Below are 14,376 nucleotides of genomic sequence, written 5' to 3'. Positions count from 1 at the left end.
AGGACTGGATTCACTCTATTTGTTTTCTTTTGACTTTTTATAGTGTTGTTGAATTCAAGATGGAAGAGAGCATGAAAAAAGCTGCAGAAGTCCTAAACAAGCATAGTCTAAGTGGAAGACCACTGAAAGTCAAAGAAGTAAGCTCTGGCTTAACACTGCGGATCCTGTGTGTAATTGTTGAGTGATCCCTCTTTGGAATTAGGGAAAGACTGTCATGGTCCTAGATGGCGTTTTGCAAAGCAAGTGCCAGCCTGTTGTTTTTAATGAAGAGTGTCAGTCACAGCCTACAGCAGCCACTCCCTGCAAGGATGTTGGGGTGGTGACCGCCTTCTAACATCTGTGATTTGTCTGCGGCATTGTTGTCTCAGGGACTCTCAATCCGTGAGCCTGTGGGTTTGTGCCATTAAGTTTTACTCTGTCCGAACCCTCTTCTTGGCCCATCTTTTTTCTTTTTTTTTTAAAGTGAGTTTTTTCCAGCATGGATAACATAGGGAAACTCCATCTCTACAAAAGATATAAAAATTAGCAAAGCATTGGTGGTACATGCCTGTAGTCCTACCTACTTGGGAGGCTGAGGCAGGAGGATTGTTTGAGCCCGGGATTTTGGGGTTGCAATGAGCTGAGGTTGCGCCCTTGCACTCCAGCCTAGGTGACAGAGTGAGACCCTGTCTAAAAAAAATAAAGTGAGTTTGTTACTCCTCAAACCTGCTTTCACATTTGATTTGAATCAGATATCTTCCTCGAGGAAGACAGGTTTTTTGTTGACTGGGCGCAGTGGCTCATGCCTGTAATCCCAGCACTTTGGGAGGCCAACGCAGGTGGATCACTGGAGCTCAGCCTGACCAACCTAGTAAAATCCCATCTCTACTAATACAAAAAATTAGCTGGTCATGGTGGCCAGTTCCTGTAATCCTAGCTACTCAGGAGGCTGAGGCAGGAGAATCGCTTGAACCTGGGAGGCAGAGGTTACAGTGAGCTGAGAATGCGCCATTGCACTCCACCCTGGGCAACAAGAGTGAAACTCCATCTCAAAAAAAAAGAAAACCCTCTTGACTTCTTTTTACCTCTTGGGGAGGAAGATGAGTAGATTCAGAGCGAAGCGTGGTAGGGTCTAAGATCTCTCATGTGTTCATGATGTCTTTTTTTAGTGCTGTTGGTGGTAAATGACAGGACAGAGAGTTCGAGAAGAGAGTCAATACCAGAGCTTCACAGACCTGTCCAGATGTTGTTATATTGTCCAGACCTTACATACATGACTTCAAACACCTGAAGGACTTGAAGGATGGGGGGGTACTTGTGTTATCTAAAACTGTTTTTTTGTTTTGTTTTGTTTTGTTTTTTTTTCAAACTTTTGGAAAAGTTATTGATGGGGTTTGCAGAAATCAAAAAACCTCCCCAATGAATTAGTAGTAGATTCAGCTATACCAAGCCCATGAAGCTCTAATTTCAGTCTGGCAGTTCTACGTTATATCAGCTAATCCTGTTTCTCTCCCTGCCCCCGTTTTCTTTTTTACTTAATTTAGTTAAGAGCTGTGTTTTTAGTGCCACATTTCATGTCCTTTCTTCCTTTCCTATTCCTTTAGCCGGTCTCTTCTAGGCTGGTTGTTGAGTTCATTGGACTTTCTTGTTAATAGATTTGAGAGATGCTTTTCAAACAACCTTTCAGTTTCTAAGTCTTGAGAATATCATTTACTGTGCAAGTATGGTTTTTGTTGTTTCTGGGTCAAACGTAACACGTTTTGTGCTTATTTTAGGATCCTGATGGTGAACATGCCAGGAGAGCAATGCAAAAGGTGATGGCTACGACTGGTGGGATGGGTATGGGACCAGGTGGCCCAGGAATGATTACTATCCCACCCAGTATCCTAAATAATCCCAACATCCCAAATGAGATTATCCATGCATTGCAGGCTGGAAGACTTGGAAGCACAGTATTTGTAGCAAACGTAAGTAAACAGAGCCATCGTCTAAAGTGGAAAATCAGAACTTGATGAAATGACCTTGTCAATATGTTACAAAAGTAATTCTGACATTTGAGAAGAAAAATGTAAATAAGGGTTGTGTTCTTCATTTCTTTAAATCAGCCTTAGGGGTGGACTTTGTCTGCATTCCTAAGTCACAAGCTTGACCATGGTCTCATTGGAGCTGTGATTCCTGAGTTTTGCAGGTGTTCCCATAAGCAGTAACTTGAGTCTGCATTCTCTTTTGGTTTATTTTGTGCGGTTTTGGTGCAGAATAAGAGTGTATGAGCAGAGACAGTGCACTGACACCTTCCTTTTATGTCCGGGGTGAATGATAATACCTCTGCCATCTGCAAGGGGAAATATTTTTAGAAGAAAGTAGGTTGGGTGGGGTAGGGTATGGTAAAGCTTATCAGGGAAACAATTTTTTTAAATGTTTAGAAAATGGGCTGGGCACGGTGGCTCACACCTGTAATCCCAGCACTTTGAGAGGCTGAGGTGGGCAGATCTTAAGGTCAGGAGTTCAAGACCAGCCTGATCAACATGGTGAAACCCTGTCTCTACTAAAAACACAAAAATTAGCTAGGCGTGGTGACGGGCTCCTGTAATCCCAGCTACTAAGAAGGGTGAGGCAGGAGAACAACTTGAACCTGGGAGGCGAAGGTTACAGTGAGCTGAGATCACGCCACTGAACAGCCTGGGTAACAGAGCATGACTCCCATCTCAAAAAAAAAAGTTCAGAAAATGAGTATTAATTTAAAGTATGAGGTAACTTAAGCTTCTGAGAAAAGAGACAGTATATTTACTATAAGTACAGTTTGTTTATAGTGAATGTCAGACTTTATAATCCTATTTTTAAAATTCCATTGCAGTTGCTTAGTTTTTGTGACATTATTTTCTAATACTTTTTTCCCAACCATAGCATGTCTCATTCACGTAGTTAAAATGTTGTGTTTCTTAAGATACTTACATTGAAGTTTTTACCCCGTTCTCTCTTGATTAGCTGGATTATAAAGTTGGCTGGAAGAAACTAAAGGAAGTATTTAGTATGGCTGGTGTGGTGGTCCGAGCAGACATTCTTGAGGATAAGGATGGAAAAAGTCGTGGAATAGGCACTGTTACTTTTGAACAGTCCATTGAAGCCGTGCAAGCTATATGTATCCTTTTGCAGGAATTAAGCTTGTGAACAATTTGACCTAAATTGCTGTTTTAGTAATGTAGGTTTGTGTGAGGAAGATGTGACTGTGTGTATTAATGCTTTTTATATGACTAGAGGGAAAGCATTACTGTGGAATTAAAAGGTTCTCTGGGCTAGACTGGCTACAGTGGCTTACACCTATTATCCCAGCACTTTAGGAGGCTGAGATGGGCGGATCACTTGAGGTCAGGAGTTCAAGATCAGCCTGGCCAACATGGTGAAACCCTGCCTCTACTAAAAATACAAAAATGAGCCAGACGCGGTGGTCGGCACCTGTAATTCCAGTTACTCTGAAGGCTGAGGCACGAGATTGCTTGAACCCAGGAGGCAGTGGTTGCAGTGAGCCGAGATCATGCCACTACACTCCAGCCTGGGCGACAGAGCAAGACTCAGTCTCAAAAAAAGAAAAAAAAAAAAAGTTCTCTGGGGGTGGAGTTGATTCAGTACAGTGTGGATGGTTTTCTTTTCAGAAAAGTCTAGGTTTGAAGGAGGGAGCCCAAAGAATGCACCACTAGAGAGAAACTGGGCTGTTGTTTCCTATATAATTGATCCTTACAGGACCTTACTCTGTCCAGTGAGTAAACATCATTTTGGAGTAGGCCACTTGTCCTTTCCCTAGGCTTACCCAAGAGTTTTTAATCCCATGGAGAGTACCCCACATGAGCACATTCATGCAACTCAGGCAAGACATGTCTTACCCAGATAACATGGTGCTTCAGTTTAGTTGGTGGTAGACACCTGGCCCATTGGCCACATTCAGAGAACCTTGATGCTTAAGAGGATGGTTTGGTGAAAAGTTTAAGGTTATGAATGAAGCTTCACACCTAAGGAATAAGCGGAAGCTGTCTTGTCCTCCCCCCTGAAGCTTTATTTATTGTTCCTTTTATGTTTATTGTTGAAAGCACAATGAAGAATTGAAACTGCTCATAAATTCATCACTTAGAGGGACTGGTAGCAGTTAGGGAGTATTTTCTCTTTCTTTTTTCTTTGTATTTCTTTTGTGCACATTTTTAGAATTGCAATAAATAGCCTTAATTGTAATACCAGCTATGTTTAATGGCCAGCTGCTATTTGATAGACCAATGCATGTCAAGATGGTAAGTCAGTAGGATCTTTCTCTGTGATACACTCAAGTCTAGCAAAAACATGGAATTAATAAGAGTGTACACATACCACTGTAAAATATTTATGGATTATTCTAAATAGGATGCAGTATGTTGAACAAATTTGTGAGAGAAATAACATTTTGCTCAAGCAGCTCTTGAACTGCATTAGATATTTTTCCCTTTGCACAGTTGACTGTTCATGGCTCGCTCAGGAAGTCACCTGGGTATCCTGGTTGAGCAAGTGATCCGTTTCAAAGAATGGCTATTATATGGGGTTCCAGTTTTTAAAGTATTACAATATAATGTTTGTTTAGCATCAAATCTGTTGTGAACATAATTAAGCATTGATTCAGACAGCTGTTAAAGGTCATTTGGAGCATTTCAGTCTTAATAAACATTTGCTCTGCTGTGGCTGTGCCAAAGATGATAGTTACTACAGACCTGACCGGAACATGCTGATGGCAATCTAGTTGGGACTCAAGTTCACGAAAATGATAAAAGAAGCTATTACAGCAATTTTTTCATTACTCTAAATAGAATAGTTAAGTTTTTTGAATAGATAATAGATTCACATGATTCAAAAGCCAAAAAGCATGAAAAGATAGTGAGAATCCTACTTGGACTTCTTGTCCAGGTTCCCATCATCTCCCACAATAATATCTATGTGTCTTTGATCCTTCCCCTTGACATAAAATAGCAAGTACACTCCACATGCCTTTCCATCCTTGCATATGATTCCATGGCAGGGATAGTGTGTTCAGCTGTTCCTCTGTTGATGGGGGGGTCATTCCAGTCTTTTGCTGTTGCAAACACTGCTGCACTGGATACTAAGATTTATTCATTTTCATTCTCTTTCAGGATGAGAGGGCCTTACCAAAGGGAGATTTCTTCCCTCCTGAGCGTCCACAACAACTTCCCCGTAAGTGTTTCATTGATTATGGCTGAGAGTTTGAATTTCAGTTATACTAATAAAAAGAAAATGATCACAGAGTTTCACTTGAACCTCTGCCAGGTTAGCCCTCAGTTCTTTTGGCCAGTTCTTTTCTATAGATTTTTCAGGGTGAGAAATGAGCAGAGATTCACAACTCGAGGATATTGTTAGGATTACCTTGTGGTGAGCCCCAGGATGTAGAGGATGTAGTTAGGCATTTTGAAAGTGTCCTGGGGAAGGAAGAATCAGAACCTCCTAAGGGAATGAAAACCAGACTGCCCTCGAATTCAGAAGACATTGATTAGTCTCATGTGGGCCAGCAGTACACACTAGACATCCATACAGAAATTCATCCATAGATGTTTACAGCTGGTTGAAATACACGTGTCGCAGTGTGGATGAACCTTGATTTCATCTATAGGAAATGCTCAGCATATATAAATTCATAAAGGCAGTAAGTAGATTAGTGGTGGCCCGTGGCTGGGAAGGAGTAAGTGGGGAAGTGATTGCTAATAAGGTTAGATTTCTCTTTTGGATGATGAAAGTGTTCTGGAATTAAGTGGTAGTGGTGGTTGCATATCTCTGAATATACTAAAAACTACTGAATACTTTAGGTGAGTTTTATAGTATGTCAAGTGTCTTGAACAAATAACTTCTCTGCAGAAGGGGAAGGGATCAGCTATGCGTGACTCCAGGTGAAAATCTGTCTTGGGACAGGGAAGGCTAGTTGATTGGCCACCACATAGGAGGCAGAGGCACGTATTAGTGCAAAGTCCTAGATAAGCCTGAGGCGGGAAGCCAGAACCTGAGTGCAGACAGCGGTGGGAGGGTTCAGGGAATCACTGGCACAGGTAGGGCCAGCCTGGAGAAGGAAGATGGGTGAGGGTGACAGGCCTGTGTGTGCTGTGCTGGGGGCCCTCCACCAGGCGGTTTGAGGGGGCCTGGTCTGGAGCAGCTGCTCAAGTTGAGGACCCCGCTCACTTACTGAGTTGGATGGGAGCCCAGCCAGAGCACCTTTGCAGCGTAGCATTAAGGCAGCGTGACAGATGTATCTTGAGAACAAATCTGCGGCTTCATGAGAAGGCTCATCTGTTGAAAGGCATCGTTACTTAGAGAAGGATTGCATGTCCTGGACATAACATACTCATTTCCCAAATACATACTCAGGGTGTTCACCTGAGCAGTGGTCTCCCTGGACCATGGCGATGGCTCTTGATGGCTCTTGTGCTGGAGCAGGAGGAGGAGCACACACCCCAGGGAGCCCGTTATCCATGGCTCTTGGTCTCCCAGCACATTTCAGGGGGTTGACTTCAAAGCCTTCAGTGCTTTGGGGAGTAAGTAACCTTGGTGATCTCTTGCTGCTGTTGCTATGCAATTAAAGATGGAACGTTAATCAGATTAAATGCCTGGCAACTGGCAGCAGGATTTATTTACTTTTTTTGTGTGTGGCCTTTCAACTGACTGATGGTTTTATTTACTTTTTAAATGAATTTTGTTTTGTTTTGTTTTGTTTTGTTTGAAACGAGTTTCACTCGTTGCCTGGGCTGGAGTGCAATGGCGCGATCTTGGCTCACCGCAACCTCCACCTCCCGGGGTCAAGAAATTCTCCTGTCTCAGCCTCCTGAGTAGCTGAGGATTATAAGCATCACCACCATGCCAGGCTAATTTTCTATTTTTAGTAGAGATGGGATTTCTCCATGTTGGCCAGGCTGGTCTTGAACGCCTGACCTCAGGTGATCACCTGCCTCAGCCTCCTGAAGTGCTGGGATTACGGGTGACTGCAACCAGCCTTTTTTTTTTTTGAAATGGAGTCTCACTCTATGACCCAGGCTGCAGTTTAGTGGTGCAATCTTGGTTCACTGCAACCTCCCTCTCCTGGGTTCTACCAATTCTCTTGTCAGCCCCCTGAGTAGCTGGGATTACAGGTGTGTGCCACCATGCCAGGCTAATCTTTGTAATTCTAGTAGAGATGGGGCTTTGCCATGTTGGCCAGTCTGGTGTTGAATTCCTGACCTCAGGTGATCCATCCCTTGGTCTCCCGAAGTGCTGGGATTACAGGTGTCAGCCACCACATCTGGCCAGCATTCATTTTTAAAACTTTACCTGGTTATGGTTTAAGCCTTAGGTGGTGGTTACCCCAGATATTGCAGGTGTAATTAGCTCTTTTGGCTGTTTCCAGAGACCAGCCTGTATTTCTGTGTTCCTGTTTATACTTGTGGGGCATGGAACTGAGTGTGGGCTGGTCCCCAATTGTGGGTTAGGAAGCTTGGGGACAGGAAGATAGGTTCCTTGAATACATTAGTGTCATTGTTACTAAAGCCACCCAGATTCAGAGAGTAGTGTATACCCAGGATGTTGATTGGATGGTTTGTAAACTGCTTTTTTATGAGAAACGTTTTTTGGGCTACTAGGGATTGGGCACACTTGTGCTGCTTGCCATCTGATGTCTTGAGTCACTGTTTCTGATCAGACGGTTCTCAGTCTGTGGGTTAGTGAAACAAATAGGAGCTCAAGAATCTTAGTATGGGGGTTGTTGACTTTCAGGTGCATTGGTTTTTAGCTGCCTTTGTGGTATACACACACATCCCAAACGCCAGAACAAGGTTTTGTTTCTAAGTGTGCTGATGTTAAATATTGCATTAGGTCCTGGGGATGCTGGTGGGTGGGGGCGGTAGGCTGGAGTGGATAGCTGCAACTCAATAAACAAAGACTCCTTTCCTTTGAGGGTCAAGGTTTGCTAAGTAGGGGAAAACTAAGCCACTTTCTCTTTTCCTTCCAGATGGCCTTGGTGGTATTGGCATGGGGTTAGGACCAGGAGGGCAACCCATTGATGCCAATCACCTGAATAAAGGCATTGGAATGGGAAACATAGGTCCCGCCGGTAAGATTGACAGTGCACCTTGCTTGGGGGTTTGGGGAAGTGAAAATTATTAAAGTTAATTATTGGGGCAGTTGGACTTCGAGCAGTTTAAATGAAATACAGATTTAACTGGGCCAAAAATCCCTCCTCATTCATCTCTGCTTCATTTTGAATAAAGGCAATATTTTGTATTTTTATTGAGTTGAATCCTTTTTTAAAAAGTCATTATGCTTTTTCATTGTAACCTCACAACCTTCTGAGCTGAGATAGTCATGCCATTTGATAAGAGGAGGCAAGCCAGAGAGTTGCTCTTGCTCAAGGTCACACTGTCAGTTAGTGACAGGCTGCAGGTCTCCTGAGCATGGAACCGTGGCACTGCTGCAGTGCCCTAAAAAGTTTCTTACCCGGACCCCCTTGGGCCCTCCTGGTGTGGGCACAGCTGCTGCTGGAGAGCTAGGGGCATTGATAGATCAAAGAAAGGCGGAGAGGGCCTTACTGCATGACAACATGGCCGACACAAGAAACATGGTGGACATTGTTGTCTTTAAGAAGACAAAGATGGGACTCTGGCAGGCTGAGTTGGGTGGATCACCTGAGGTCAGGAGTTTGAGACCAGCCTGGCCAACATGGCGAAAACCCGTCTCTACTAAAAATACAAAAATTAGCTGGGCATGGTGGTGTGGGCCCATAATCCCAGCTACCCAGGAGGTGGAGGCAGGAGAATCACCTGAACCCGGGAGGCGGAGGCTGCAGTGAGCTGAGATTGCACCACTGCTCCAGCCTGGGCAACAAGAGCAAGACTCTGTCTAAAAATAATAGTAAAAGGACAAGGAGTAGCTACTGCATGAAAGCTTTGACATGTAGAATAAACTTAGGCTTTGCTGTTGAGCGTTTTCATTTCTGTGTAGTGATGTATTTTTATTAAGGAATGTTTCATTTTTATGGCCTCAGACTTTGGTCTTTCTTGGACTCCTTGGAAATTACAGTGTGGATTGCATATCCCTAGTCTCTTTTCCAGAGCCACCACCCCTGGTGCTGACTTCAAAGTCCTGGGCCGCAACTGAGAATGGCCCTACCAATCCCCCCCCACCTCATACACACGCCCCCCACCATGTCCCCATGTCTGACACCCAAACAGAAAGACAGGGGGTTGGGGAAGTCTTGGTGTTTTTAGGAACTGTTTTTATTTTGAAGATTTTACCTTTAACAGGGACTTTTTATCTACTTCTGTTCCCTAAAATATTTTTCTAAAAAGTTAATGTTCCATAAAATGTGTTTTATAATTCTATTTCATGTTTAATACTGCCTGACTTGAGGCGTGTTGTGGTGGCTCATGCCTGTAATCTCAGCACTTTTGGATGCCAAGAGTTTGAGATTAGTCTAGGCAGCATAGTGAGACCCTGTCTCTACAAAATATTTTTTAAAAATTAGCCAGGTGTGGCAGCGTACACCTATAGTCCCAGCTACTTGGGAGGCTGAGGCAAGAGGATCACTTGAGCCTCGGAGGCTGAGGCTTCAGTAAGCAGTGACCATGCCACTGTGTTCCAGCCTAGGTGGCAGAAGGAGACCCTGTCTCAAAAAAANACCCAGTTGGACAGTGTTTTTTTGTTGTTTTTTGTTTTTTGTTTTTTTGAGACAAAGTCTCCCACTGTCGCCAGGGCTGGAGTGCAGTGGTGTGATCTCGGCTCACTGCAACCTCCGCCTCCTGGGTTCACGCGATTGTCCTGCTTCAGCCTCCCGAATAACTGGGATATCAGGCACACACCATCATACTGGCTAATGTTTTGTATTTTTAGTAGAGATGGGGTTTCACTGTGTTGGCCAGACAAGACTAGTCTTGAACTCCTCGTGATCCACCCTCCTCGGCCTCCAAAGTGCTGGGATTACAGGCGTGAGCCACCACACCCAGACGATCCATCAGAATTTTAAGCGATATATTTGACAATTGAAATGGTAGGGCCTCTTTTTATTGATAACCAATATACTTGTCATCAGAGATTTTCTTTTGGGTTCATTTGCTGGTTTGGAATTATGCTTTTTAAATTCAAATGTTATTTACTGCTTTGACATAATTTTAGTTTGCATTGACTTTTTCTTTTTAAGGAATGGGAATGGAAGGCATAGGATTTGGAATAAATAAAATGGGAGGTAAGAAATTTAAAATGAAGTACAAACATAATCACTTTTAGGCATAGTTTTCTCTCTTTCCTCTTTTCTTTCTTGTTTAAGCCCTGCATGAAATTACCATCAGTTTCAGTTTGAGTCTAGAGATGACTTCCTCCTGCCTGTCCATCCCTTTAGCAGGTGTCTTGGCTTTTGGTTCTGGCTGTCTCACTAACTAGCTCTGTGACCTTGGGCAAACCACTCCATCTCTGTGCCTCTTTTTGCTTGTCTATTCATTGAGGGGGTTGGATCAGACCAGCTTTTTGAAGATGGTGATTTTTAAAGAAGGGCAGTAGCATTTTTTTGTTTTTCAAAAGCCCTTAAACTTGGTGAGTTCTTGGCAGAGGATACCCCAGTTGAAACATGTGACAGAATTTTTCTTTCCCTGCTCAGTCTAAGCAGTCTTGTTGGATGATGGTGAAATGTGAACCTCTGTTGCAGGAATGGAGGGGCCCTTTGGTGGTGGTATGGAAAACATGGGTCGATTTGGATCTGGGATGAACATGGGCAGGATAAACGGTAAGAATCGTGTTTTCTTCCTGCTTTCACCCACTCTTTGCCTTCTCTTGGCTCTCAGGTGACTTTTAGGCTGCAGACCCACTGAATAAGTGATTTATCACTTCCACTTTTCTACTGAATCAAATGTCTTTTGAATTGCCCTAAATATTTAAAAAACTAGGCATAACAGTAGACTTTTAATTCACTTGGTCACTAGTCTTTTGAGATGTCCTGTGTTCCCAAGCTCTGCAATAATTTTCCAGTACAGTGTTAAAAAGCATGTACACATTCATGGTTATGGGCTCCGAGTATGAGGGATTCTTTAAAGCTTGATCAAGTTTGTCTCTCTCTAGGAGTGCTGGAATAGGTAGCTCTTTATCGTCTGCCCCAGCAGCATTGTCCACAGAAGCATTAATAAAAACCACAGCCTCCTTTAATGTAGCAGTTTCATAATGCAAATTCTGGTTTACTATAATTCAAAACCTCCACTGCCCCTCCCCACCAACTTTTTTTTTTTTTTTTTTTTTTTTTTTTAGGCTGGAGTGCAGTGGCACCATCATAATTCACTGTAGCATCAAACACCTGGATTCAAGCAATTCTCTCTCATCCTCCTGAGTAGCTGAGACTACAGGCGTGTACCACCATGCCCAGCTTTTTTTTTTTTTTTTTTTTTTTTTGAGATTGGCTTTCACTCTGTTGCTCAGCCTAGAGTACAGTGGTGCGATCTTGGCTCACTGCAACCTCTGTTCAAGCAATTCTGCATAGCTGGGATTACAAGTGTATGCCATCATGCCTGGCTAATTTTTGTATTTTTAGTAGAGACGAAGTTTCACCATGTTGGCCAGGCTGGCCTTGAACTCCTGACCTCAGGTGATAGGCACACCTCAGCCTCCCAAAGTACTGGGATTACAGGCGTGACCCAGCTCCCCAGCATTTTAACAGAAATATAACAATATATTTCATTTAGTCCTTGTGAGAGCCACGTGATATGTAGGTACTGTTATCCCAATTTCGTTGGATGCTGAGTCATAGGTTGTCTAAGGCCACTTGACTGGTAAACCGTGGTGCCTGGATATGAACCCAGGCCGTCTGGCTCCAGATCTGGCTCTTCATCATGTGGGGATCTTGCCTTTTACAAGTGCCTCCAGCACAGCAGTAGCCCCAGGGCACCAGCGGGGCCTTCATTTTTTAAATCCTCTATGTGCTGGTTACTCTTTGACCTTCCCCTTCACTGCAAGAAAGCAGCTGCTTTTATACACAGAAACTTTCTTGGAATGGGAAGTCATTAGAGATTTGGGTGTAAACCTTTCTTTGTGGGTTTCTCGTAACAGAGGATGTGAAAATGGTACAAGGACAGACATCACTGTCAGGCTTGAAAGGCGGCTGTCTCTGATGATCAGGCCCTTCTGGTGCATAGGGAGCGGCGGGGCATGATGTCTGTTGCCCTCTTCATGTGTGCCTTGTTCTAGAAGGTGGTAAAGGGTGTAGGAAAGTTGTCATCATTAGTAATAAAGCAACAAAGGTCTGTATTTCCAGAGTACATTCAAGCTTGTAACTTGCGTGTGCATGGGATTTTAATTTAAAAAAGAAAAGTTTCCGAAATCTGGCTTGCTAAAATGTTACTCAGAGCAGATTAGTCTGGGTGTGTTGGCTTACGCCTGTAATCCCAACACGTTGGGAGGCCAAGGTGAGAGGATCGCTTGCGCTCAGGAGTTCAAGACCAGCCTAGGCAACGTGGCAAAACCCCATCTCTTATTTTTTAAAAACAGATTAGTCATTAGGGAATTTGAGTTGTTGCTGTGAGAAGCAGAGTGGTGCAGCTATAAGTAGATGGAAGCCAGGATGGTTTGGCTTGGGAGCTGTGCTGAGCCATGTGGCAAAGTCAGTGGTGAACTGGCAGGTGTAATCTAGCAGTCAGGATTCACAGCCTGGGGTAGGGGGTGGCAAAGGATTCCAAGTGCCGATTCTCTTAGGAGAACCACAAGTGGAGTGTATGTTCCTAGACTGTTTTCTTAGATGTTCTCAGATTCACCACTCGGAGTGCTCCTTCTGCAGCAGAGTAGAGGGAATGACCTCTAGAGCCCTTGGGCACTGCAAGGAACCTGTAAATCACAGTGGAAAAAGAATTGAAGCAGGCATTTGGGTTTAATAAAATGTTCATGACCAGAGTGTAGCCATTACGGTCATGGGTGCTGCCATTAGACCGGTGGTCAGGCAGACTCCCAGAGCCCATCACTCAGCGTGAGTCAAATCTTGATAGACTGGCTATAAAAATTTAAATCGGGGTGGGGAGTTGGGGAGAGATAGCATGGGGAGAAATGCCAGATGTAGGTGATGGGGAGGAAGGCAGCACATTATACTGCCATGTGTGTACCTATGCAACAATCTTGCATATTCTTCACATGTACCCCAAAACCTAAAATGCAAAAAAAAAAAAAAGGATTATATAAAAGGAAATAACTGAGTGGTAACACTATAAACTGATATATTCTTCAGGTCTTAATTGTGCCAGCGTTCTCCTTAGCTCTCCTTCCTCGGTGCCTGTATGGGGGGTTACCCACAATAATTGGCTCAGAATAAATCTCTTCAGATATTCAAAAAAAAAAAATTAAATCAAAAGATTGTGAAATGTTGGCTGGGTGTGGTGGCTCATGCCTGTAATCCCAACACTTAGGGATTAAAGTAAAAAAAAAAAAAAAGATTGTTAAATGTCAGAAACTGACTGTTGTGAGGCAGTATTTGACAGTGAAAATGCTGCCCTTTGCAGGTGTAAATTGGAGTGCAGAGTGCTCCCTGAGTTCTGGGGCCCCGTCAACAGCCAGCAAGATAAGTTGTGAGGCCCTTGCCAACATGCTGATGCTGGCGTGTGGTATGTGTGTCTGGAGTGGGGTGCTGCATTCTTGCAGGCAGGTGGCAGGATGGAAGGAGAGCAGCAGAGCTCCACAAAGATGCCACTGTGGGCCTGTGGGGTTCTGTTTTACACACCTGCCCACCCTCCCCATTTACCCCCAGGCTCCTGGGCTCTGCTGTCCAGCACATAGCACCATGAGGAGTATGCTGAACCTTGAGGTCACTTGAGTTAATTCAAACTAGGAATATTAAGCCCACCATTGGCGGCCACAGTCCTTGTTAATTCATAATATGTGGCTGCTGCCACATCTCTAATGGAGTTGCTTATTTCATTGAAAGATAGGGATTCTGGCTGTGTAGAAACATTCTTTGTAGCTGTGTAGTACAAGGCAGTCATCACATAGCACCTGTCTTACCGGACATTTCTAAGGACTAAGATTAATAACAACTAGACTCTTCAAGGACCTCTGAGCATGGGAGGGAGAGATTGTTTATGGATCTTGCAGCAAGAAGAGTGTGATTCCCATTTTAGCCTGCATGAGATGGACACACAAGAAAAGAAGTAGCCAGCAATAGGAATCACGAAAGGCCTTCTCAAACAAGTGACCACTGGGGTGGGCTTTCTCTGCAGAAGCTAGGAACCTTTTTTTTTTTTAAAGACAGGGTTTCACCATGTTGGCAGGCTGGTCTTGAACTCCGGATCTCAGGTGATTCCGCCTGCCTCGGCCTCCCAAAGTGCTGAGATTACAGGCGTGAGCAACCACGCCCAGCCTGGACCCTTGTTTTAAAAGACATCGTAAGGCTGGCCG

The 14,376-nt window shown here is 43.9% G+C and overlaps 1 protein-coding gene across 6 annotated transcripts in view; it reads left to right on the top strand.

The window, feature by feature from the left end:
- HNRNPM (heterogeneous nuclear ribonucleoprotein M) overlaps positions 1-14,376 on the top strand; it is a 44,949-nt gene that overhangs the window by 19,548 nt on the left and 11,025 nt on the right. For 3 of the 6 annotated variants that reach the window (XM_017500084.2, XM_017500082.2, XM_017500088.2), the window contains 8 exons: positions 44-137; positions 1,755-1,946; positions 2,965-3,118; positions 4,207-4,256; positions 5,124-5,184; positions 7,976-8,077; positions 10,160-10,204; positions 10,661-10,738. In XM_017500084.2, the coding sequence (XP_017355573.1) occupies positions 44-137; positions 1,755-1,946; positions 2,965-3,118; positions 4,207-4,256; positions 5,124-5,184; positions 7,976-8,077; positions 10,160-10,204; positions 10,661-10,738 (776 nt within the window). The remainder of the gene's footprint in view (positions 1-43; positions 138-1,754; positions 1,947-2,964; positions 3,119-4,206; positions 4,257-5,123; positions 5,185-7,975; positions 8,078-10,159; positions 10,205-10,660; positions 10,739-14,376) is intronic. The other 3 variants (XM_017500085.2, XM_017500083.2, XM_017500086.2) reach the window with 2 other exon arrangements.

Source organism: Cebus imitator, unplaced genomic scaffold, assembly GCF_001604975.1.
Source record: "Cebus imitator isolate Cc_AM_T3 unplaced genomic scaffold, Cebus_imitator-1.0 Scaffold263, whole genome shotgun sequence".
Lineage (NCBI taxonomy): Eukaryota > Metazoa > Chordata > Mammalia > Primates > Cebidae > Cebus > Cebus imitator.
The sequence above is the reverse complement of the archived record's forward strand: the minus strand, read 5'-3'. Positions and strand labels throughout refer to the sequence as shown.